The sequence below is a fragment of the Chrysemys picta genome, chromosome 8, assembly GCF_011386835.1.
Source record: "Chrysemys picta bellii isolate R12L10 chromosome 8, ASM1138683v2, whole genome shotgun sequence".
Taxonomy (NCBI): Eukaryota; Metazoa; Chordata; order Testudines; family Emydidae; genus Chrysemys; species Chrysemys picta.
This window is the reverse complement of record NC_088798.1, coordinates 54,706,847-54,731,856: the sequence shown is the minus strand read 5'-3', so window position 1 is coordinate 54,731,856 and position 25,010 is coordinate 54,706,847. Positions and strand designations below refer to the sequence as shown.

Sequence of the window (25,010 nt, the reverse complement as noted above, 5' to 3'; positions counted from 1 at the left end):
CTCATACGTAGGCACATGGTAACATTTTAGCCAAAGGAGCCATTGGTTTGAACGTGTGTGTGATCAATGCAAGTGGATGGGACAAGGCTGCCGAGGGAGGACGGCTCAGTGGTTAAGGCACTGGATTCAGGAGACATGGGTTCAATTGCCTGTTCCGTCACTGACCTCCTGTCAATCGCTCCGTACCTTAGTTCCCCATCTGTAACCAGGGGATCAGACCACTTCCCTCCCTCACATGGTGGAGCCATGATATGAGGCGCTCAGATACTATGGAGATGGGGCCATGTAAGTACCTAGATAGATGGCGAAATGTTTGTGGTGGATTGTGGGAAATTCTTGGGTCCACTGGGTGGGAGATGAGATGCCCTGCAGTGGGAATTGAGGGCAGGTACCCTGCAGCAGGAGACCCTTCGAGTCACACACCTGCTTTTAGTTGAACTGACGACAGACATTGGATGGTTCACGTCGTCCTTCACGACCAGGATGTTGTTCTGTGGTGAAAACGAGAAGAACAAATGAACATGACTGACCTCAGCCCTTTGCTCCTCATGGCTTGTGCACCCAGCATATCGGGGCTCTCTGGCCATGAGGACACTAGTGCCCAGAGGTGACATGGGCAGCTGGGCACTTCCTTGAGGATGGTGAGAGGGCTTCTGGGTTCTCCATCCCAGTCACTGAGATCTGGAACAAGGCCTATGAGTGCTGAAGACGTAAGTGACACACAGGCCTCATGCTAGTCCTGTGCACAGGGATGAATGTCTCCCTGAATGCAGAGGCTGGGAGCTTTGCAGGTATTGGTGCTGCTTTATGGAAGTGGTGCAGCGGGAAAGCTTTATAGCTGCCACTGCACAGCCAGCTCACCCTGCCCATTGGCCTGCCCCACAATGGCATCATGGCACAGTAAGAAACCGGGGGTGGAAGGCAGAGCCAGGCCAAGCAGACCCAGTCCCAGCCACGATGCAGGGAATGTCTGTGTTGTGCAAAGTTACTTACTTTGTACTTGCGGAGTATTGAGGAATGGTTCATAATCCGGTCTGTGTCTGTGCCGTCCCGGGGCACCACCACGATCCCAAAGTCCCCGACAATCACCTCCATCTGGGAGCAATGCAAAGAGGGACGTTTCAGAACCTTCTAAGCCTCCTGCGCCAGGGCGATGCTGGCCCAGGAACCAGCTCACAGGTCCCTGACTCAAACGAAAGATGCGCTGAAATATTCTGTGATGCGTTGAAGGAACTAAGTCTTAACTTACACTCTTTCTGCAAACTTCTTGGAAAGTCTTTGCCAGAAACATGAATGTCATTAAGGAGGCTAATTGGCAACTTCCCAGGGGATGTCTACACTGCCAGCTGGAGATACAAATTCTAGCTCAAGGACCCACACCTACGCTAGTGCACTAAAAATAAAGTGTAGCTGGGGCGGTGCGAGTGGCAGGAGGCACTAGCTGCCCTGAGCACAATCCCACCTAGCTATGTACTTGGGGCAGCCAGCCCCTTGCACAGCCATGTTTTATCATGGTAGCTCGAACCGAGCTAGTGTGGGTATGTCTCCTTGAGTTAACAATCGCCCGCTATGCGTGAAGCGTAGACAGACCTGCAGGTATTTTGATCGTATTTTCTCACAGGACTTTTCAGTGCATTCCCTTCCTATGGGCCTCAGTCTGCGGTCCCACTCCACACACAGAGCTCCCATTGACTTCACTGGAGGAGCTGCTGAATTGGGGTCTGTAATGGAAAAGCTCTTCCAAAATAGCTGCTTGTTGCCAAATGCTAGCAGTAAGTACCGATGAGGTGGCAGAAGGGGCAAGTTTAACCTCACGGCTATGCCGAACTGGCCCTTCTGTTCCAGCGTGTGCGTATTCAGTTCCCATGGAGACATTGGCAGTGGTGGCTGGCAAGATTTCAGTCTGGCAAAACCTAATCCAAAGCCGGTCCAGATCCAGGTTCCATTCCATTCAAACCACTCTGGTTTGTCGGGTTTCAGATTAAAGGTTCTGACTTGGGCCCATCTCTATGGATCACTCTGCAAAATCTGGTCTGGGTCCAGCCACAGTAATGGAAGAGATAGTGATGAGGGAATTTCCTCTGCAAGGCTGAGCCGCACTCCTCAAAAGAGGAAAATCCAGCTGGGCTCCTTATCAGTTAGCAGCATTGTTGCTGAGTTTCAAGCTGGTTTCCTGGCTTCACTTGGCACCTTCTAAATTTAATACAAACAGCGCCCACCCACCTAATTTAAAGTTTATCTTTGCTCCCTTTGCCCTACAATCCTGGGATTTTTCTTCCCAAGATGACACTGACACTGCTCCATTTCCTTTGGGTTTTGTTCCAGTTACGATCTTGCTAAAGCTCCCCGGTAGCGTGTTCTGTACAGTGAGTTGATGGAGTATTTAATGATACTGTGTGAACCAAAGCTCAGTCCTAGAATCCCACTGTTTCCACTTAAAGCATTTCATGTGTCTGTCTGGCTTAAGATTTTATCCTGCCACCCATCACTGTAGCATGAGAGTCCCTCACCTAAAATCAATACCAAGTCCCTAATGGGTCTCTGGAACATCTTCCTTTTTGATGTTAAGCTGCAACTTTAGGGTAGGCTTTTTGGGAGGGAACAGGGGGTTGGAAATAAATGGGGTATTTGAACTGTGAGCATCACTGATGGTGGCGGAAAGGCTTCCTCCAAGAGGACGGCTTTGCAACATTTCCTGAAGACGGTCAGGCTCTGGCTTAATCGCCTCTGGGACTCTGTGCCACAGCTGGATGCCCTCGTAAGGGAACGTGTTGTCCCCAGCTCTCACTTGCTTCAATCTAGGCTTTGTGATCTGCATTGGCCCAGGCCCGGGGGAGTGCAGCTGTCAGAGGGGTTCCTAGATCAAAATTCAGTCTTTGAGGTAGTTGGGGGTTGAGCCATTCATTGCTTTGAAAACTAGGACCAGGGTCTTAAATTGGCAGAATAAACTGACTGGGAGCCAGTGGAGGGACTTGAGCACATGCCTGATGTGCTCACTTTTTGTGGCCTAAGCCACAGTGAAGGTGAAGCCACATTCATGCCTGTGCATCGTCTTCACATTCAGCTTCAGTTACAGCAACCCAGTCTGGAGGTGACAAATGCATGGAGTGCTGTGGTCAGGCCCTCACTGGGCCGTGGGGCGCGGAAGCATAAAGATGCCTAGCAAGCTAGTGGTGGAAGAAGGCATTTTGGGAAATTGATGCTACCTGGTCATCCAAGCTTAGCGAAGATTCAGACAGAACCCCGCTGCTTTGCCCCACTTTGGTGAATGGAAGCTGTGCACCTTCAGTGGAAGGTGAGACAACACCTTGACCAGCTCTTTGAAGCACTTTCTCCTTTCAAACAACTCCCCACAACTTAGGGCTCTTGAGCATATCCGGAAATATCTGAGCAAATAAACTGCCACGTGCTAAACAGCATTATTTTTACCCGATACACATGTTAGCCCCTAAGCAGGTGCTGCTTGCAGGAAGCAAAGCAGAATCTGCAGTGAGCTGCTGTCTTCAGTCTCTCATGTGCTTTAATCGAAGAAGAGGGTGTTGGGCTGTTTCCCCCCCAGAATCCAGTCCTATTTTGCATGGGATCCCAAGTGTCAAACCTCGGGTCTAAGTTAGGGCACCCAATCCTGACCCTGAGCACTCAGACCAGCTGAAAGTATCAGACTGGGGTGCCCAAGTGCCAATCTGAGCACTGAGATGCAGGACTAGGTGCCTTAACTTAGATCCTCAAATTACAAAAGGATTTGTTATTTTTCAGTCTGATAGTTGATTTCCCAGAGGTGCGTCCGGATGGAAAAGCAGCTCACAAAGCGATTCATTTCTCAGGGTCTCCTCTCTGGTTTGCCCAGCTGCAGAGCAGGAGAGGGGAGTGGCTGCTGTTTCCTAGACTGGACATAGTTACTGAAATTGAGTCTCTCTGTTGATCTCACTGTATCCGTGTTAGAAGTTTGTTTGCTTGAGTACTCAGTGTGGGATGCCAGAGGAATTTGGCTTTAGAGATCATCTGGCACTGGATCAGAGACAACTCCCAAAGCCATTTTCTGGTGGTCCAGTGTATTTGTTCCACTCTTGTCCCGACTTTGTTCCTCCCTCTTCTAGATTATCCACCCCTCTTGTGTCCTCCCCATTTTCCAGCTTTCTCCCCTGATGTCCATCCAAAATTTGGAAACCCCATTCTCTCATAGCCGGCAATTACTTCAGCAATATCACGTATGGCTGCCACCTTGGGGTAAACCACACACCTGACTGCCTCAGAAGCCATCACCACCACTTTACCCACAGTCGACTTTCCAACACCTAATTGCTTGGCAATGGACCTGTAGCAGTCTGGAGTAGCCAGCTTCCAGACGGTTAGAGCAACTTGCTTCTGGATCAGAATGCCTTTATGGAGGAGTGTCACGGCAAACTGCTCACAAAGCACCAGAAATGTAGCTTACTTCATGTTTCTTCTTCTGGCCCCCAGGTCTGCATGACGCTGTGACCCCACCAGGCTGTGCTTGTGGCCCTGCTCCAGAAGCCCAAGTCACCAGCGGCTGTAATGAATGCCATCAGCAGCTTCAGCCAGTTTGCATCTGCCATGTCTGTCGTCGTCCTCCTGCTCCATCACAAGTTTTGTCAGGTGTCTTTGGTGGGTCAGAAAACACTGCTGAAATGTCCACCCACATCTCACAGAAGCTCTGCCTATTTCCTGACACAGGAGTACAAGTGCAAATATGAGAAGTTCTTCAAAAGGTGCCTCCTCTGTGTTGCTGGCTCCGGTAGCTGGGAGCGCACTGACCAAAATGACTGCTCAGCAGGCTGTTCAAACTTCCCACCACACGAGAGGTGGAAAGTCAAGTTTTCCCACAGTGCACCACAGCCAAAGGCTAGAGTGGCCACATTGTGCGAGGGCACTAGGGAATCTGGGATATGGTTGGCTTGACTTGGGTCTGCGTGCTGCAGTGAGGATTCCAGAGCCCTAGTTTGAACCCAGGTTAATGTAGGGTTAACAATCAATGTAGACGCTCAAGCCCTGAGTTCTCTAATGCAGGGTCCACTGACTTGAGTCCCACTAACCCTGGGTTTACATTGCAATGTAGACATACCCCATACACTGCAATATAAGCCCAAGGTTAGTAGACCTCGTGTTGGCAGATCCTGGGTTTGTTAACCTAGGGCTTGAGTGTCTTTGCTCATTTGTAACCCCAGGTTAGGAATTGTTGAAACCTGGATCCCAAACTGAGGCTGCAGCAAGTCCAACCACCCCTATCGCAGACTTCCTAGCGCCCTCCCAAAATGTGGCTGCTCTAGCCCTTTGTTCATGGTGCAGTGTGGGGAAAACTTGACTGTCCACCAAACTTGACTGTTCAGAGGACCAAGAAAGTCAGCCCATTGGATTGTGGGATACTTTTGGCAGACTCCCAGAGCACAAGTTCAACGGGGTTGTGTCTACACTGCAAAGCAATCGGGCTTGAACTCTGGGTCCCAGCCTGATTCAAGCTCGGCTCCTCCACCCCCATGGGGTCCTTGGACCTGAGCCATGGTTTAGTGCACTTTGTGTGCAGATGGAAGGGTTAAGCCTGAACTCGAACCCTGGGCTTACATTGCAGTGTAGATATACCCCACAATTATCTTCCTCCATGTCCACTGTTCTGACCATGTTGCTATCCTCCAAGTCCTTGCACAAACTTCCTGTAGCCTTCTTCACCAAGTCTAAGTTCCTCATTCAGTCTTCAAGGACTGTGCCACATTGTGAACCACACCACACCTCTCATCTTCCTTTCACACAGCCCCTTAGGCCTGGAACTCCCTCTGTGTCACTGTTCAGGAAGGACTTTCCTTTCCTTGATTCAAATGCCCACTTAGAACTCTCCTCTCCCACAAAGCCAGCTAACAATCATCCAATTCAGTAACACTGTTGCCCACTCAATACCAAGGAAAAGAGCAACACTTGAACCTCCCTCTATATTTCCCAGCATGTCTGATCTGTGTTGTCTGTGTCAGTTTTAAATTACTCGGGTAGGACCACATATCCTTCTGTCTCCTAAAGCACCAAACAAAGGATTTCACTGGAAAACATGTCTGCTGCTTTCAAAGGTAGGAAGGAAATCTCACCCCTTCCTGAGCTCCACTCAGGTCAGTAGAGACAGAATGTAACTGCTTGTGGGCATGTCATTTAAGACCTGTCTGACCTGCTTTGGCATTAGAACATCAGCAGAACTAGCTATGTCCTTGCAAGATGGAGCTGTTGCTTCTATGCATGTCTGATTTAGGTAGTTCAGTGTTTTCTGGCTCTGATGGAAGAGATCATCTGGACAGATGGGCAAAGCTTGGGCAAATATTCTCCCCAAATCCAATTTCCTAGCATGTTCTCTCCCAAAAATACATTTATAGCCGTTATGTTTGCATTTGTTTTGTGTTCCCTTTTGCAGATATTCTAGTGCATGATTCACTGGGGGAAATGTTCAAGGAAACAGCAAATTATATGTGATTTAATACAGAATAATCATGGAAAGCAAATTTTGAACTAATTCCAGGTACACCTGAAAACCTCACTCTAAAAGTTGCACTTACGCAATCAGGGAACAGATTATTCGCATGCTTACAAGCTTCGCTGGACTTGGTCCTTGGTCCTTAAAACAAAATTCTGTTGTCTTGACAATGTTATCTGTAATTATCTGGGGGAAGTTCCATGGCTGTTTTATACAGGAGGTCAGACTAGATTAGTGGTTTTCAACCTGTGGTCCGCAGACCTCTGGGGCTCTGCAGACCATGTCTAAGATTTCCAAAGGGAGCCGCACCTCCATGTGAAATTTTTTAGGGGTCTGCAAATGAAAAAAGGTTGAAAACCATGGGATTATATTATCACAATGGTCACGTCTGGTCTCGGAATCCATGAACATAGACAGGTTTGCTGGAGTTGATATTTCTAGCTAGCAAGAGTATTAATGTAGTGGCTTTAAACTATGTTTGTTGCTTTCTGTCACTCAAATTACGAGAAATCTTAGGTGGTGAATGGGGTCAGCATGATGATAAACTGGGTTCTGATGACCAAGCCACATTCTTACTTTTATTGGTAAGTACCAGAGCCCCTATATTGATGGGTGTATTAGAAAAGCATATCAAATGATCTTTTCTCCACATGTAGTGTTGTGGACTCTTGTTATTTTAGCATGAGACTTGTGGTATTTGATGTTTTTACTTAAAGCACCATCCCCTGGAGTCAGGTGACTGTGAGACTCTCTGCGTTCATAATTTAAAAAGTCAGCATCTAGCACTCATGGTTGCACAGAAAATGTCTGAAAATGTGACCCAAGTGGGCACTAAAAATGCCAGATGCCCGCAGACAAAACCCAACCCCCCCATTTTTTTTTTTAAATCCTGAGATTTTTAAACTAATTTTTATTATTTTGGGGGGCCTGAGTCATGATTAGGAATATTTGGGGCTGGCAATACAGTACTCAGCTTTAAAGACAAAATAATCTGCCAAGGTAAAAAAACTTGAAAGATGGTAAAATGCATTTAAGGCAACACAGATTACAAGAAATAATTTCAACAATTTAATTTGCTTTTCATCATGGATGCTGTAATGTCTCATTTTGTTCAGTTTGGGCAGTGAAATGAGACTGGTCCGTTTCACTTCCTGGTTCTCATGCCCTAGCATAAGGCAGCTGTGTTTGGGTTCCTAACACTGTAGTGCTATATAAGAGCTAGGCTGGAATTATTATTATTAGTGGTAAGTTTATACTACACACAGGGGCGGCTCCAAGCACCAGTGCACCAAGCGTGTGCCTGGACCGGCCTGCCGGTCACTGTGGGGGCGGCAATCAGGGAGCCTTTGGTGGCATGCCTGCGGGAGGTCCGCCAGTCCTGTGGCTTCGGCAGCAATTCGGCAGCAGGTACGCCGAAGCCGCGGGACCGGCGGACCTCCCGCAATCATGCCGCCGAAAGCTGCCTGACTGCCGTGCTTGGGGTGGCAAAATACATAGAGCCACCCCTGAGTACATGAACACTGTTTTGCTTGGTTTATTTAAATTTCTTTTCCCTATAGTGTTATGAAAATTGGATCTTGTATACCCCTATATCCCCCTCCCCATATTCTAAATTTAGGGCCTAAATCTATTTAACAGCATCTGTTTATAAAAGAAAATGAGTTTGGGAGATGGCCTTTAAAATCTTCCTTACACCCTCAGAATTAGACATAAATAGCTGCAGTCCCCAGCTGTCTCTGCCACTCATCTCCCTGAGGGTGGGGAGAAAAACATGATGTGAAAGGGAAAGTTTCTGGCTCCAATTTGAAATAAAAGCCGAGTGGGTTCTGAGAGTCAGAAGCAGGATACCTCTCTGGCTCGCTCAGCTGAGGGTGTAAATGGAAGGGGTGGGGCAGGATGGAATGAGGGATAGACGCAGACTGTTCAAGGTTTCCCATGTGAGTTGACATGTTATGCCACATGTAAGGTCACCGTGGGAGAGAGCAAAGAGGTGAGAAAAATGAGAGGGGAGGGAAGGAAACAGCGCACAATGGATTGTATGCAGCGGTAGCCGGCTACTCACGTCAGACTCATTCCAGAGGCCTGGGATACAGAAGGACTCCAGCAGGTCACTGCCACAAAGCAATAAGATACGAAGCTCTGAAGAAAGGGAGCAGAGAATGGAGAAGTTGAGAGACATGGGCTGATGGCTTCCCCCTGTGACACTACTGAACCAACAATCCCTGCACTGTGTTGCTGGAGAGACTCTTTCCGTAAGACACACAAACCAGGGCCTGATGCTTTGGCTATTCAAGGTCCTATCGCACTTTCTGCAATAACAGTGATGTTAGCTGCAGTGCAGTACCCTGGCCAAGCCATCTGCCTACTCTAAATACCTCTCTAGTTTCAAACAACATTTCATTTCCTCTCCTACACTGCTGTGCAGCATTGCTGTGGGCGGTTAAACAGCTGCTGCATTCCGCCCCAGAGATGGCTGCATTTCAGCACATGTGCATGTGCCCTGTAAAGTATCTCATGGGGAAAGAAGTGATTCCTGTGTATGTAGGTGTATAGAAGTGATTTAGGATCTTTGAAAATGACAGATGTTCTATTAGTTCTCTGTTAGATATTACAAGGACCCGGACAACTGGTTAAAACCAGGGTCTCTAATGGGGGTGTCCCACTGCTCCCCAGCACTTCGTCACTGTCATGGCAGATTAAGGTATTTGCCAGAAAGCCCCAATACTTGCTCACTGCAGGGCAAACCTGTATAGACTTTCATGTTGTCCCTTTAACTTCCCCTGTTTGGATCAGTCTCCCCTAAGTGGCTTGCTGACCTGCACAATTGCTGGCGTTTTACTCTGAGATGTGTACAATATCACTTATTGACCCTCAGAACCTACAACATTTAAAGGCACAGAAACTGCAAGTGTTCAGTGTTAGAACTGAGTGTTGCCGAACAGATTTCTCTGTCTACATCACCACTTTTGGCCACCGGAGGGAAGCAGCAATATTGCTTAAATTTGTAAGGATAGAGGAACACCCAATTTAACGCAGCCTCCTGCCCCCCTCGCACACACTCCCTGTCTTAGCCACCTATAGCTGAGCGTAAGTCAGCACTTTCCTCAACTTCTGAACTCTGGGCTGGGTTAACACTTAACACCTAAAGGGGTGCACAGAAGGCTCCAGTGATCATTTCCTGCCTGAGCTATCCATGCGCTGAGCTGTTAAATGATAGGCCCAAGGTCACAGTGAGTCAGTATCATAATTAGGAAGAGAAGTCAGGTGTCCCAACTCCCAGTCCTCTTTTCTAACCCTATAGCAATGCTGTCCTCCCTCCCCGTGAGGTTGGGAATCAGCCCAGGCCATTTCATCACCCTTTTGGGCCAGCCCAAATCCAGATGCCTGGTGTCCAATGGGAATGATGACCCAGTCCCCTAATTTGGTTGTGTTGTGTTGTGCTCGGTTGCTAGAACAGACTGTTCATACCCATTCCCTGCATGGCCCCTCCCATGTCACCCACTGCGTCAGCCTGGGGGCAGAGAGCTGCGCTTTGCAGGGTCCTGCTTTCCCGAGGGCAGAACAGCGCGTACTCACCAATCTCCTCGTATCTCATCACGGTCCCCAAATTTGCATTCTCATCTGGAGAAAGAGAAGTGCCAGAGTCCAAGCTTCAAATGAGCGTCCATGCCAGAGTGTGCCCAGGAGGGGAGACGGCTCTTTAACTGTACAGCAGTGGCTCTTAGTGTTAACAGGATTCCTGCTCTACCAGCGCATACCTGTATACTAGCACCTGGTGGTGGATTCCCCGTCACTCAGTCTTTCGAAGGAGATTGGGCGTCTTTCTAAAAGATCTGCTCCCGCTCAACGGGGGAATGGCTGGTTGAGGTTCTAGGGCCCGCATGGTGCAAGAGGTCAGGCCAGGTGATCATAAAGGGATCATCCAGCCTTACAATCAATGGTGAGAGAGACTGCGTAGATTTCCTGTTAGTGGTTGGGGTTAATACTTCTGGGGATTCTTTCACCTTGGTGGTGTCTGTCTACATCCAGGCATTGCAAACTCAAGGAGTTGCTGTCCCTCTTTCCCTAGTATAGCCGGGCTCAGCGGGGCAGATTTCCCTAGTTAAGCTAATGCTTCTTCCTGCTGAGCAATCCAGGGAAATCCTGGGAGGGATCTGAGTGCCTACCTGCAATGAATTTTGGCATAACCCCTGACAATCTCTGTGACAACCAGGGAAATGCTGTCAGGGAGAGAGTGGGGGCCTGGTCATCAGCTGGTATAAACGGACATAGCACCACTGTTGTCAATGGATCTACACTGATTTGCACCCACTGAGGATCTGGCTGCGAGTGATGATACCACAGCACTGGGTTGGATGGGAGGCAGAAAGGAGGAGGAAGACCATGGAGTGGGGAGGACCATAGATGAATGCAAGCATCTACATTTTCATAACGTACCCACAAAAGTGAAGCGCTCCATTGGCGGACGGACACAGCAAATCCGGCTCAGGCTTTCTCCCATCTTCCCCAAGATCTTTGCTGGAGGGAGAGAGAATAGGTAAAAAGCAGGTTCAGAGTCTGAGCCACCTGCAAGAACCACGTCTCACTGCACAAGGCCTGTCTGTTATTCCCCTACAGAGCTCTCGGAACACACAGGGCATTTGACTCTGAGGGTATGTCTACACTACGAAATTAGGTCGAATTTATAGAAGCCGGTTTTATAGAAATCGGTTGTATACAGCCGATTGTGTGTGTCCCCACATAAAATGCTCTGAGTGTATTAAGTCGGCGGACAGCATCCACAGTACCGAGGCTAGCGTCGACTTCTGGAGCGTTGCACTATGGGTAGCTATCCCATAGTTCCCGCAGTCTCCGCCGCCCATTGGAATTCTGGGTTGAGATCCCAATGCCTGAATGATGCAAAACCGTGTCGCGGGGGGTTCTGGGTACATGTAGTCAGGCCCCTCCCCCTCCATCAGAGCAACGGCAGACAATCGATTCGCGCCTTTTTACCTGGGTTACCTGTGCAGACAACATACCATGGCAAGCATAGAGCCCGCTCAGCTCAGCACAGCTCACTGTCACCATATGTCATCTGGGTGCCGGCAGACGTGGTACTGCATTGCTACACAGCAGCAGCTAACTAATTGCCTTTTGGCAGTAAACGGTGCAGTATGACTGGTAGCCTTCATCGGCAATCTGGGTGCTGGCAGACGTGGGGCTACATTGCTACACAGCAGCAGCCCCTTGCCTTTTGGCAGTAGATGGTGTATTAAGACTGATATCCATTGTCATCATATTGCAATTCAATCATGGGCACCTGGGCAGACATGCTTAGTCCTATCGAACCGTCTTGACGATGATGGCTATCACTCTTAGTATACTATTTTCTGCCAAGCACCCAGAAGATGCCGAGGGCTATCAGTCATGCTGCACTGTCGGCTGCCAGCTTAAGATGTAAAAAAATAGATGGACCAAATTTGTTCTGTATTCACTTGCTTCCCCCTCTCTCCGTGAAATCAACGGCCTGCTAAACCCAGGGTTTTGAGTTCAATCTTTGGGGGGGCCATTCTGTGGGACAGTTGTTTGTGTTTCTCCCTGATGCACAGCCACCTTTGTTGATTTGAATTCCGTTGTATCTGTACGCCATGTTGTCACTCGCCCCTCCCTCCCTCCGTCAGATACTAGTTTCGCGCTTTTTTCAGACCAGACGCCATAGCACTGGGATCATGGAGCCCGCTCAGATCACCGCGGCAATTATGAGCACTATGAACACCATGTGCATTGTCCTGGAGTATATGCAGAGCCAGGACATGCCAAAACAAAACCAGGACCAGCCGAGGAGGCGATTGCAGCGCGGTGACGAGATTGATGAGGAAATTGACATGGATGTAAACCTCTCACAAAGTACAGGCCCCAGCAATGTGCAAATCATGGTGTTACTGGGGCAGGTTCATGCCGTGGAACGCCGATTCTGGGCCCGGGAAACAAGCACAGACTGGTGGGACCGCATCGTGCTGCAGGTGTGGGACGATTCCCGGTGGCTGCGAAACTTTCGCATGCATAAGGGCACTTTCATGGAACTTTGTGACTTGCTTTCCCCTGCCCTGAAGCCCCAGAATACCAGGATGAGAGCAGACCTCACAGTTGAGAAGCGAGTGGCGATAGCCCTGTGGAAGCTTGCAACGCCAGACAGCTATCGGTCAGTCGGGAATCAATTTGGAGTGGGCAAATCTACTGAGGGGGCTGCTGTGATCCAAGTTGCCAGGGCAATCAAAGACCTGGTGATATCAAGGGAGTGACTCTGGGAAACGTGCAGGCCATAAAGCATGGCTTTGCTGCAATGGGATTCCCAAACTGTGGTGGGGTGATAGACGGAACCCATATCCCTATCTTGTCACCGGAGCACCAAGCCACCGAGTACATAAACCGCAAGGGGTACTTTTCAATGCTGCTGCTGCAAGCCCTGGTGGATCACAAGGGATGTTTCACCAACATCAACGTGGGATGGCCGGGAAAGGTACATGATGCTCGCGTCTTCAGGCACTCTGGTCTGTTTTGAAAGCTGGAGAAAGGGACTTTCTTCCCGGACCAGAAAATAACCATTGGGGATGTTGAAATGCCTATCGTGATCCTTGGGGATCCAGCCTGCCCCTTAATGCCATGGCTCATGAAGCCATACACAGGCAGCCTGGACAGTAGTCAGGACCTGTTCAACTACAGGCTGAGCAAGTGCCGAATGGTGGTGGAATGTGCATTTGGACGTTTAAAAGCGCGCTGGCGCAGCTTACTGACTCGCTCAGACCTCAGCAAAAAGAATATCCCCATTGTTATTGCTGCTTTCTGTGCGCTCCACAATATCTGTGAGAGTAAGGGGGAGACATTTATGGCGAGGTGGGAGGTTGAGGCAAATTGCCTGGCTGCTGATTATGCGCAGCCAGACACCAGGGCGGTTAGAGGAGCACAGCAGGGCGCGGTGCGCATCAGAGAAGCTTTGAAAATGAGTTTTGTGACTGGCCAGGCTACGGTGTGGAACTTCTGTTTGTTTCTTCTTGATGAACCCCCCGCACCCGGTTCACTCAACTTCCCTGTAAACCAACCACCCCACCCTCCCCTCCCCCTTCGAGCACCACTTGCAGAGGCAATAAAGTCATTGTTACTACTCATTCATGCAATCTTTATTAATTCATCACATAACTAGGGGGATAATTGCCAAGGTAGCCTGGGAGGGGTGAGGGAGGAGGGAAGGAAAAGGACACACTGCAGTTTAAAACTTTAAAACTTTAGCACTTATTGAAGGCCAGCCTTCCCATGCTTGGGCAATCATCTGGGGTGGAGTGACTGGGTGGCCGGAGGCCTCCCCACCGTGTTCTTGGGCATCTGGGTGAGGAGGCAATGGGACTTGGGGAGGAGGGCTGTTGGTTACACCGGGGCTGTAACGGCGGTCTCTGCTCCTGCTGCCTTTCCTGCAGCTCAACCATATGCTGGAGCATATCAGTTTGATGCTCCAGCAGCCAGAGCATCGACTCTTGCCTTCTGTCTACAAGCTGACACCACCTATCATTTTCAGCCCGCGATTCAGCCCACCACCTCTCCTCTGGTTCATATTGTGCTTTTCTGTAGTCAGTCATTGACTGCCTCCACGCATTCTGCTGTGCTCTTTCAGCGTGGGAGGACATCTGGAGCTCCGAGAACATATCATCCCGAGTCCGCCGTTTTCTCCTTCTAATCTTCGCTAGCCTCTGTGAAGGAGAAACATTTGCAGCTGGTGGAGGAGAAGGGAGAGGTGGTTAAGAAAAGACACATTTTAGAGAACAATGGGTACACTCTTTCACGTTAAATTTTGCTGTTCACATTACACAGCATATGTGCTTTCGTTACAAGGTCGCATTTTTCCTCTTATATTGAGGGCCTGCCGGTTTGGTGTGAGAGATCACTCACGCAGTGCCAGGCAACAGATTTCGGCTTGCAGGCAGCCATGGTAAGCCACAGTCTTTTGGCTTTTTTAACCTTCTTAACATGTGGGAATGGTTTCAAACAGTAGCGCCCTCATTTCCCATACCAAGCACCCGTTGGGTTGGCCATTTAAAATGGGTTTGCAATGTAAAAGGAGGGGCTGCGGTTTCCGGGTTAACATGTAGCACAAACCCAACTACCCCCCACACTCCCACACACACCCAATTCTCGCGGATGATCACTTCACCCCTCCCCCCCACCGTGTGGCTAACAGCGGGGAACATTTCTGTTCAGCAGAGCAGGAACGGGCACCTCTGAATGTCCCCTTAATAAAATCACCCCATTTCAACCAGGTGACCGTGAATGATATCATTCTCCTGAGGATAACAAAGAGCGATAAGGAATGGATGTTGTCTGCATGCCAGCAAACACCGGGACCATACGCTGCCATGCTTTGTTATGCAATGATTCCAGACTACGTGCTACTGGCCTGGCATGGTAAAGTGTCCTACCATGGTGGACGGGATAAGGCAGCCATCCCCAGAAACCTTTTGCAAAGGCTTTGGGAGTACATGAAGGAGAGCTTTCTGGAGATGTCCCTGGAGGATTTCCGCTCCATCCCCATACATGTTAACAGACTTTTCCAGTAGCTGTACTGGCCGCGATTGGCAGGGCAAATTAATCATTAAACACGCTTGCTTTTAAACCATGTGTAATATTTACAAAGGTACACTCACCAGAGGTCCCTTGTGTGCCCTCAGGGTCTGGGAGCATGCCTTGGGTGAGTTCGGGGGTTTACTGGTTCCAGGTCCAGGGTGATAAACATATCCTGGCTGTTGGGTTTCTCCGCTTCCTTGCTGTGAGATATCTTCATTGTCCTCATCCTCATCTTCCTCGTACCCTGAACCCGCTTCCCTGTTGTGTGATTCTCCATTGATGGAGTCAAAGCACACTTTTGGGGTAGTGGTGGCTGCACCCCCTAGCATTGCATACAGCTCCGCGTAGAAGCGGCATGTTTGCGGCTCTGCCCCGGATCTTCTGTTTGTCTCTCTGGCTTTGTGGTATGCTTGCCTTAGCTCCTTAATTTTCACGCGGTACTGCTGTGCATCCCTGTTATGGCTTCTGTCCTTCATGGCCTTGGAGACGTTTTCTAATATTTTGCCATTTCTTTTACTGCTACGGAGTTCAGCTAGCACTGATTCATCTCCCCATATGGCGAGCAGATCCCATACCTCCCGTTCGGTCCATGCTGGAGCTCTTTTGCGATCCTGGGACTCCATCATGGTTACCTGTGCTGATGAGCTCTGCGTGGTCACCTGTGCTCTCCACGCTGGGCAAACAGGAAATGAAATTCAAACAGTCGCGGGGCTTTTCCTGTCTACCTGGTCAGTGCATCTGAGTTGAGAGCGCTGTCCAGAGCGGTCACAATGAAGCACTGTGGGATAGCTCCTGGAGGCCAATAACGTCGAATTCCGTTCACACTACCCCAATTCCGACCCGGTAAGGCCGATTTTATCGCTAATCCCCTCGTCGGAGGTGGAGTAAAGAAACCGGTTTAAAGGACCCTTTAAGTCGAAAAAAGGGACTTAGCCGTGTGCACGTGTCCAGGCTTAATTCGATTTAACGCTGCTAAATTCGACCTAAACTCGTAGTGTAGACCAGGCCTGAGGGTGTGGGGGAATCCCCGCTGGCCAGCTCTGCTGGCTGGGTTCTTAAATCAATAAGCTCTCGTCCCCACTTTCTGTACAGTTTGTATCCACTTCCGTCTGTTTGAATGACTCATTTAGAGCCTTGTTGCTCAACTGAAGTTATTTCATGTAGACGTGCATCATCCTGAAGAGCTTCTTCCCCCCTCACCAAGATTTGGAAAGAAAGCAATATTTTCTGCTAAGGATCTGATCAGCAACTTGGTGCAAATGGCCCCTTACTGGTTTGGTTACTAAAGCCCCAATCTATGGAGATGATCATTGTTTCATGATTTCAGCCCCCTCTTAAAAACTTTAATTTCACCCTGTTTGGATTTTTAATGAAGCTAGGTGTGCAGTTGTGGGTGCACCATGCACTCAGGATTGTGCCTAATCTGCATCTGGAATGACCATGATTGCAAATACAAAACAGGTAACAGCATATTTAAAATGTCCTCAGGCAGCCCCCTGAGTGGTTAATCATTGGATTTAAGTGTGACATGCAGTACTTACATGTAAAAAATAGGCATGAAATTGCATTTCTACTACGTTTAAGGATCAAGCGTGGTTTTGGGGCAATTTTAAGATACACCTTTACCCCGATATAACGTTGTCCTTGGGAACCATAAAATCTTACCGCGTTATAGGTGAAACCGCATTATATCGAATTTGCTTTGATCTGCCGGAGTGCGCAGCCCCGCCCCCCGGAGCGCTGCTTTATCGCGTTATATCCGAATTCATGTTCTATCGGGCCGCGTTATATCGGGATAGAGGTGTACCTTTTTCATGTAGATTTAGTGCCAGAGTGACAGCCCTTCGAAAGGGAAGTCCTCTATTCATTCACAGAACAGGTAGAGCATAGACATTGGCAGTGTGAACTTCCTCCCAATACTCTCCCTATGCACCTTAACTTGAACCTGAAGAGACCACTTTTAGCTGTGGAGCGTGGCTCAGTCTCCATGGCCCGTTTGGTCTTTTTCCCATGTTGCTCCTGGTGCCAATTGTGTGGACACTCAAGTGGACTCTGCTGATGGATCCCAGTCAATAAGGAGTGGGGAAGGGAGAGAGAAGATAGTAAAAGGACCCAGTGACAGGTAGGTTGCATTTTCCAACCCTGAACCCAAATATTGCTGAATTGCATGGGTCTGGAATCTCAATTCACTCAAATTATACATTTTGGAACCATACACAGTCTTATCTGAAACCTTCATTTATTGTTTCTTGGACAGGTCTGTTTTCGTTTCCCATTTCTGGGAGAACAAGTCTGGGGATTTCAGATTGGTGCTGTCTGCAGGGCTTACCTCTGCTCCATTTGGAGACCTTCTCTCTGCTGAGACCTACCTGCTGTGGGCTTGTTGGAAATGTTGCTGTTCTGGTAAATGGGCTGTGGAGACTCATTCTGGGGCTGTCCAATCACTGGGGTCATGGAAGGTGTGTTCACATTGGAGAGGATGCAGCCAGTCACTCGCTAGGGTGGGGATGAAATGTAAGGAGTCAGTAATATAACTCCAGAGCCAGAAACACATCCATAGATCTCTCGCTATAGCTTGGTAGCCAGCCCGACAGCTCACAAATTAACAACATTCTCCAGTCGTTACTAGGAGACACAGCCAGCCTCATTTCATGCTTCCCGTTCCCAACCAGTAAAATGAGACCGGGCCATATGACCTAATGAAAGGCAATGAAACCAGGGGAAGGAGATAGGCTTCAGAGCCCAAGCTCCAACCTGAAGTGCATCTTCAAAGCGCTGTCTATACAGCTATTTTTGGAGCGCCCATAATAACCCAAGTCTGTAGGCCTGGGCGAGGAGGCTCGCTTAGCATCTCCATAAATAGGATACCCACCGGAATGATTTCTATTATGTGTGATGAGACCGGCTTGATCAGTGCAAAACCATTATAAGGATACAATTCAAAAACTGGTATTGACAAAATATTAACCCAAATGCCCTCTCCCATTTAGCCCTGTATATTTCATGGCTGCCTTAACTCTTCGCGTGAATTAATAAGGACAATTGTGTGTTTTCAAGTATTCGTCTCCTGGATTCTTAGGCATAAGATGAAGGCCAAAGCTAAGCAAGAGGGGAGATGCTGTTATCACCGGAGATGTCTGTCCGCATGCAGGCAGATCTTATACCAGCTTGGCAACATTCTAGTCACCCACTCACCAGAGCTGAGTAATGTTTTGTCAGGCAGGTAAAGTGTCACTGGATTTTCCATGATTATCAATCAAAGTAAAGGGCAGCTGAGCAGATTTTGGTGCCCAGGCTGGACAATTTTGCAAGGCTGATTTATACATTGCAATTTCATTTGCAGTTTCATTTTTTTCCTAATGACTCAAGATTTCTCCCCACCTCCCCCCCTTACTGTTCTTCTAAGCACACATGGGCCTCATGGAAATAGGAGACTTCAAACGTTCTCTGTTCTTTTAAAGTGAATTTGGTGTCAGCCTGGAAGCCCCGGGGAGTGAAAAACTCTCTGTATCCACACCATGAGGTTGGAAGAGGGAAAGGCCGTGTCAGCTTCCCCCATGCTGCCATGTTGGTGTGCCCTTCCCCTGTTCTGTAGGGACTGGCTCTGGGGTAATTCAGTCTCCATGGCCCATTCAGTCTTTGTCCCCTCTACTGCATCTGCTAAAATGGGTGTTGGCCAGTGGTGGTCATATCCGAGTGCCTGCGTGACCATCTCTGGGGTGAGAGGGGCCTTCAGCCTTCTGGTCCATTCAGTCTTCTCTCCTGAGTATGATAAAATGACTTCCAATTAATGCTAATTGGTGGTGGGTTTTGTGATGCAGCCACCTGTGCACTAGGAGCTGGGCTATGCTCTCCAAAGTCATTTCACGAAGGCCACTGTGAACAGCTGCTAGATGACAGTCGGCTTCAGTCAGTGTCAAACTGCCAGATTGGAGCCAGTCCCCAGAGGTGAAAGGCTCCCGCTCACATGAGCCATGCATTCCCCTTTCAGGCCGCGATCCTAAGAGAAATAGAAAAGCTGGCTCTTGATTTGGCTGCGTGTGAACCTGCTTCTGTGAGGAGATTGCTGCACACATCTCAAAGAGGCAGACAGGCAGGCTTTAAACATTGTTTTAGCCCTGCAGTGAGTTAGCACTGTTCTGGGTCCCCAGCCCCCATGTTGCTGCCCAGAATAAGAGTGCAATGTTGCTAACTCACCCTGTGCTAGGAGAGAAAGACAGCAGAATAATGACTGCACTCCACACACATTCTTGCATCAAGTCTTATTTCCTGAGCCAATCCCACCTGCTCCTTCCTTCCGCTCCCTTCGAACTGAAGGCAAGAAGTGAGCAGACGGGGCATCATTAACTGCGGAATCCTGGGGTGGCTCCTGCCCTGGTAGCTAAGAACTTTAAAGGAATGTTAATGTGGTTGGGGGGTGGAGAATCCAACCCACCCTGAGCTCTCGCTATAATCCCTTCCCTCGTATTCGCGCCGCTCACCTCCCTTCAGAGGAATTTGAACCATCATAAAAATTTCATCTGACTGGAGGGTGGATTTGAAATGATTCAGAACAACTTGGCTTGTTCCCAGAATGTTCTCTCAAGGTAACGATAGCACTGAGTCGTCAGCTCTCCTCCCTTCAGTTCCGCTCCATGGGGCAGGGATCCAGAGGGGCAGAACAGCAGAGGGAAGCAGTGTTGTGTGAGACACAATATTCGGCCTAGCCTGCCTGTCCAGACTGCTGAGGCGCGAGTTCAGGCTTTCCTCATCTTGTGTCTCGACTACTGTAATCTGCCCCTCTCTGGCCTTGTTGCCAGCCATGCTGCCTTCCTCAATCCAGTCAAAACGCTGCTAGTAGGGTCACAGAATCATAGAAATGAAGGGCAGGAAGGGACCTTGAGAAGTCATCTAGTCCAAGCCCCTGTACTGAGGCAGGACCCTCAGCCTAGACCATCCCTGACAGATGTTTGTCCAACCTCTTCTTAAAAACCTCCAATGGTAGGGATTCCACAACCTCCCTGGGAAGCCTATTCCATGGCTTAACCACCCTTAGAGTTAGAAAGATTTTCCTAATATCTAATCTAATTTTGTTGCAGATTAAGCCCATTACTACTTGTCCTACCTTCCATGGACATGGAGAACAAATGATTGCTGTCCTCTTTATAAGAGCCCTTAACATAGATGAAGACTATCATCAGGTCTTTTCCCAAGACTGAACATGCCCAGTGTTTTTAAGTTTTCTTTATAGGTCAGGTTTGCTAAACCTTTTACCATTTGTTGCTCTTCTCTGTGCTCTCTCCATTTGTCCACATCTTTCTTCAAGTGTGGTGCCCAGAACTGGACAGAGCATTCCAGCTGGGGTCTCCCCAGGGCTGAGTAGAGCAGGTCAGTTACCCCCTGTGTCTTACACAGGGCAATCCTGTTAATACCCCCCAGAATGGTCATCTTGACTTCCACTTTCACCACATCACTTCTCTGCTGGCATTCCTCCAATGGCTCCCCCTCTTCCATGAGTGCCTTGTCTTTGCCTTTAAAGCCTTCTCCATTTACCCCCTCCCTAACCATCAGATCTACTAGCTTACCGAGCTGTGGACACTCCAACATTGCTCTGCCAGTGGTGCCAGCCTCAGTCACTCGCCCATCGGCGTCTCCCTCAAAAACACCTCCATGCTTTCTCCCACCTACCCTCCACCCCCAAACACACACACCTGGCGAAAACTCCCTGCCCAAACGCCTGAAGCTTCCACCTTCTCTTCTTAAATGCCTCCTCCAAACTTGCCCCTGCTGTGATGCCTGCAGATCCTTCCTGCCTGGCACTGAGCCAGGCAAGTGGCATGGCCAAGCCATCTGCTTTTCTTCTCAACTCGGTTTGTTTCATTGGTTCCTCCTGCTGCCCTTCTTTGCCCACTTGAGCCCTGACTGGTTCGTCCCTTTCATCCAGGTCTAAGGGTGGCTTTAATGCCAGCCTCCCCATTGCTGTTGCTGGAGGGTAGGGTAGGGTAATGGTCTAAGGTCATTAGCTGAAGAGGTGGTGGGAAGTCCCATTTCTGTTCAGGGTTTGTGATCTTCATTCTCACTTCTGCCTACGCCTGTGGAGGGGTTTCACTTACTGTGTCATGTATTCTCTGGGGTTTACCCAGCACGGAAGATGCCCTTGAATTTTCCTGTTGCTGTGAGTCATTCCTTAGGGCCAATAGAGCCAGGTTTGACCCGTGGAGTTATTTTGTTAGGTGAGTAAGCAGGGCTTCATTCACTTGTTTTTCAAATGCCCTCTTTTCCCCTGGATTGACTGTGTGGCAGAGATGATGATTGCTTAGCTGTGAGTTTGCCTTCCCCAACTGCTCTCACTGCAGCCTCGTTCTTGTGTGCGTCCTGACAAGTATTGTTTTCTTTCCCCCTGTGTATAGAAGCTTAGCATTTCCCTGGAGTAGACACAGTGCTGGGAGTTTGTCCTTAGCCCTTTTCCAAAGGTGGATTAAATTCGGTCATGTGCAGCACAATGTTCTTTTCATTCCACTTTCTTCTAATCTCCTTTTGCCTAGCTCCCTTACTGTGAGGGCCCGTCTACACAGTGAAACTTAATTCAGATTAAGGAAAGGTGTGAATTTACAGTGTGACAGCTACTCCTGAATAACTCCACTGTGATGGGGTGTGTACACCCTACAGTGGCAGCGAAAGGGTTAATGGGAGGCCGAGGGCTCATTTAGCCTACTTGGTGGCACCTGGAGGGTGTGTTAGGTACAGTTCATAGGCAGACTCAGCTGGGGAGGAGAGTCACCTTCATAAAGCGAGGCACTCAGAGCAGTGAGGAAGAGATCCAGTGGGGAGGGGGCTCAGAGGGAGAGAAGGCCTAGGAGTCTCTCCTGAGACAGGAGCTGTTGCAAATGGCCAGGGACAGAAGGGACATGGGAAAGCTGCAGGCATGGAGTGGATTCCTGTGATGAGCCCTAACGAAAGGACAAGGTCCAGTGGAGGCTGCCGGGTGGTTTGCTGTCCCAGAAAGTTGGGAAGAACCCAGAGAGGCTCAGCACCAGGATGAGTGGAGTGGCTGAAGTGGTGCTTGGTTCTATTTGGGGGGTTTTGAGTTCTGCTGGGAGAAGTCTGGGACCCCCCGCCCCCGGGCAGGGGGGGATGTCGTAACGGTGACGCTGTTGGTGCAGGACGTTGATACTCAGTAATGGGTGGACTATTGTGACCTGGCCAGCAGGTGGAATCACACAGCAGACCATGTGATTCCTGAGGTTGAGAGGAGGCAAAAGGGGGGCAATGCCAGGACTCACCAAAAGGGGGTGCTCCGGGACAGTGAGTTTGTCACACCATGTATCGACAAGTCCCAATACCCTTGCGTGATCTGCATAGCAGGTGCTGTGACTATCTCTGATTGGAGGTTGTTGGAGTTTAGGCCTTGGTGCATTCTTGGGAGCCTTTCCTATTTGCTGGTCTGGAGAACCATTCGGTTTCCAGGAATGGCGGCTGTTTGGAATCCCTTGTTTGAGGAATTCTTTTGCGAGGAACAGGGTTTTGTTTTAATTGGCAAGTCCCCCTCGCTCCTTGTTACTGATGGTATTTTTAGCCTCTCCGTGTGGGTGTATTGATCTGGGCTGGATTGTTTGCTGCAATGTGTGATTGGTACTTTGCTGTCTGATGATGAAGTGCGCACCCAATCTTAGAGGGCTGACTCCTTTTTTTTTTTTCCAGCCGGGAGAGGTGGACACGTGCCTGTATAATATTCTGTCTCCTCTACCTGTGTTGGGCCAGAACCTCAGCTTGGGTAAATCGTCACAGATCCACAGGTTTCAGGGGAGCTATGGTGTTTTTCCACAGCTAAGGATCAGTCCATTGAACATATATATCAAGTTGGTGTAATTGAATCAACCTGAAAGAGAAAAAAACCTGCCCTGCATTGGCTATTGCTGAGCCTGAACTCAGCCCTGAAAGTGCTACAGATCAAAGCTATTAGAGGAATACTCAGGTTGTGCATTAAAAATGCATTGGTCTAACCACTTTCCTACACCACTTCTCCCGCTAGCCACAGCTTTCCCCTCCCCCCTCTGTGACACACCTGCCCAGGTGTGACTCACCTTCATCAGATCTCGGTGGTGTTCCAGTACGCTGCAGGTAGTCTGCCAGGTGTCCTGATAGCACTCCCAGGGGTCCACCCTGTGGGGAGGAGAAAACATAACACAGAGGGTTTGCAGGTGAATCTTGCTCTGTCCTTCACCATCCAGCATGCTCAGTTGCAGTGGAGAGGCCAGAAAGAGACAACCATGCTGCTGGGAACCATCCATGTTAACCTCCTCATGTCTGCCTGCGATTAGAGACTGGAATAAAATGCCAAATGCAGCTTTTCCAGCCATCACATTCTCATTGTATTCTCCCTACCTGCCTTTGGTTAAACTCCTCCATCCCTGCTCCATTTCCCTGTCCCTCCCCAGTCCTGGGCATGCCTGTTTAAAAGCTCTTGTCCTCTGGCCTTTGCCCAGGTGCCAGACACTGCAAGGAAATGTATTGAGACAGCAGCTTTGGTCTCCAACATGACAATGGGACCGAGAAGCACACTGGGTTCCCAAGGAAGAATGAACACGATGGCTTTCCAGGGTTTCTGCTCACAGAAATTTTTCCCATGGTATGCACGGCTGACAAGGCAGGGCTCACAGCATCCATTGTGACAAATTCCCGCGAGTGGCGTTGCAACCTGGCACGTTGTGTCTGAGCAGGACTCTGTTTGGGGGACCTCTCAAATGCGGGAGGGCCTAGGGCAAACTGCCCCTGCCAATGGTGTGCACCATGCATAACGTGCGCATGGCTGCCCACGCCACTGCTGCTCTCAATGAAGTGTTTCCTCTTTCTGCCCCCTCACCCAAACAGCATCTGGGAGGAGCTGACGGAAGTTGCATGGAGCTCAGTGGCTGTTGGGACATGGTGTCACGGAACTACGCCAGCACTGCAGGCAGGGCACTGGCCTGGAGCGCACCTCCATGGGGATACTGGGCACTAGCCCAGCCTGTTGGCAACCTACATCCCAGAGGGGTGTGAAATCCTGTAGAGAGGCTCTTACCTGCCCCCTCTCTTGGGCCTTGACCTATTGTGGTTCTATCCATATGGGAGGAAGCATCTTTAACCCTTCCCACCCTGAAGTGCCACAGCTAAAGCCAAAGGGGGAAATTTTTAAGGATTTAAACTTTTATTTCAGGAAATTAAACTGCGTGCAGGTGCAGTCCCGATAGCTGAGCGCCACCAAACATGATGCACCGGCAGCATACCAGCCTGACCCACTCTCCCGTGCCTGAGCAACAGCTACGTGACGCAGCCATCACAGAGAAAGGGAAGGGCCGCCCCACTGACCGCCATTGCTAGCTTTTAGCTAGACAAGGCAGGTGAGGTAACATCGCTTACTGCACCGACCTCTGGTGAAATAGGCTGCTGTTCTCTGTTGCGTTACTGAAAGGTCAGAGCAGTACGAGGAATAGTGGAAACAGGGAACGTGGCGAAAGCCTTGTTGGCGCTGGGGCTGTCACCACACCAGTGTGAGCCCCTCGCATTAGACGTGCTGGCTGGGGTAACAAGTGATTTGCGCTGGCGCAGCTGAGACAGTGAAGAGAAGCCCCAGGCAGGGGTCTGGGTGAGAGGGGATGTAGCTGTGCCTTGGGATGCAGTGTCCAGCAGCTGTGACATTATTCATAAAAATTATCCCTACCTCTTGCTTTTTCCCCCCCTCGGCTGGCCTCCCACTTGTGAGACAGGACAGTGCTCTTATCCCCATTGTACAGATGGGAGGCTAAGGGTCTTGCCCAAGGTCACACAGAAAGTCTATGGCAGAACAGGGAATTGAACCATAGTGTCTCTCATCCTCACAGCTAGTGCTCTAACCACTGAACCATCCTTCCCCATAGCCTGATGTTTGTAAAATCACTTGGGAGACACGGAATTTATCCAGCAGTTGTTTCTTGAGGCCGTGGGGGGAATT

The 25,010-nt window shown here is 49.4% G+C and overlaps 1 protein-coding gene across 1 annotated transcript in view; it reads right to left on the bottom strand.

Moving 5' to 3' along the window:
- NMNAT2 (nicotinamide nucleotide adenylyltransferase 2) overlaps positions 1-25,010 on the bottom strand; it is an 86,428-nt gene that overhangs the window by 4,186 nt on the left and 57,232 nt on the right. Inside the window, exons 4-10 of the mRNA XM_005290742.4 lie at positions 23,125-23,203; positions 17,431-17,557; positions 10,907-10,987; positions 10,046-10,090; positions 8,532-8,608; positions 994-1,095; positions 424-491 (exon numbers count right to left, since the gene is read on the bottom strand). Coding sequence (XP_005290799.1) covers positions 424-491; positions 994-1,095; positions 8,532-8,608; positions 10,046-10,090; positions 10,907-10,987; positions 17,431-17,557; positions 23,125-23,203 — 579 coding nt within the window. The remainder of the gene's footprint in view (positions 1-423; positions 492-993; positions 1,096-8,531; positions 8,609-10,045; positions 10,091-10,906; positions 10,988-17,430; positions 17,558-23,124; positions 23,204-25,010) is intronic.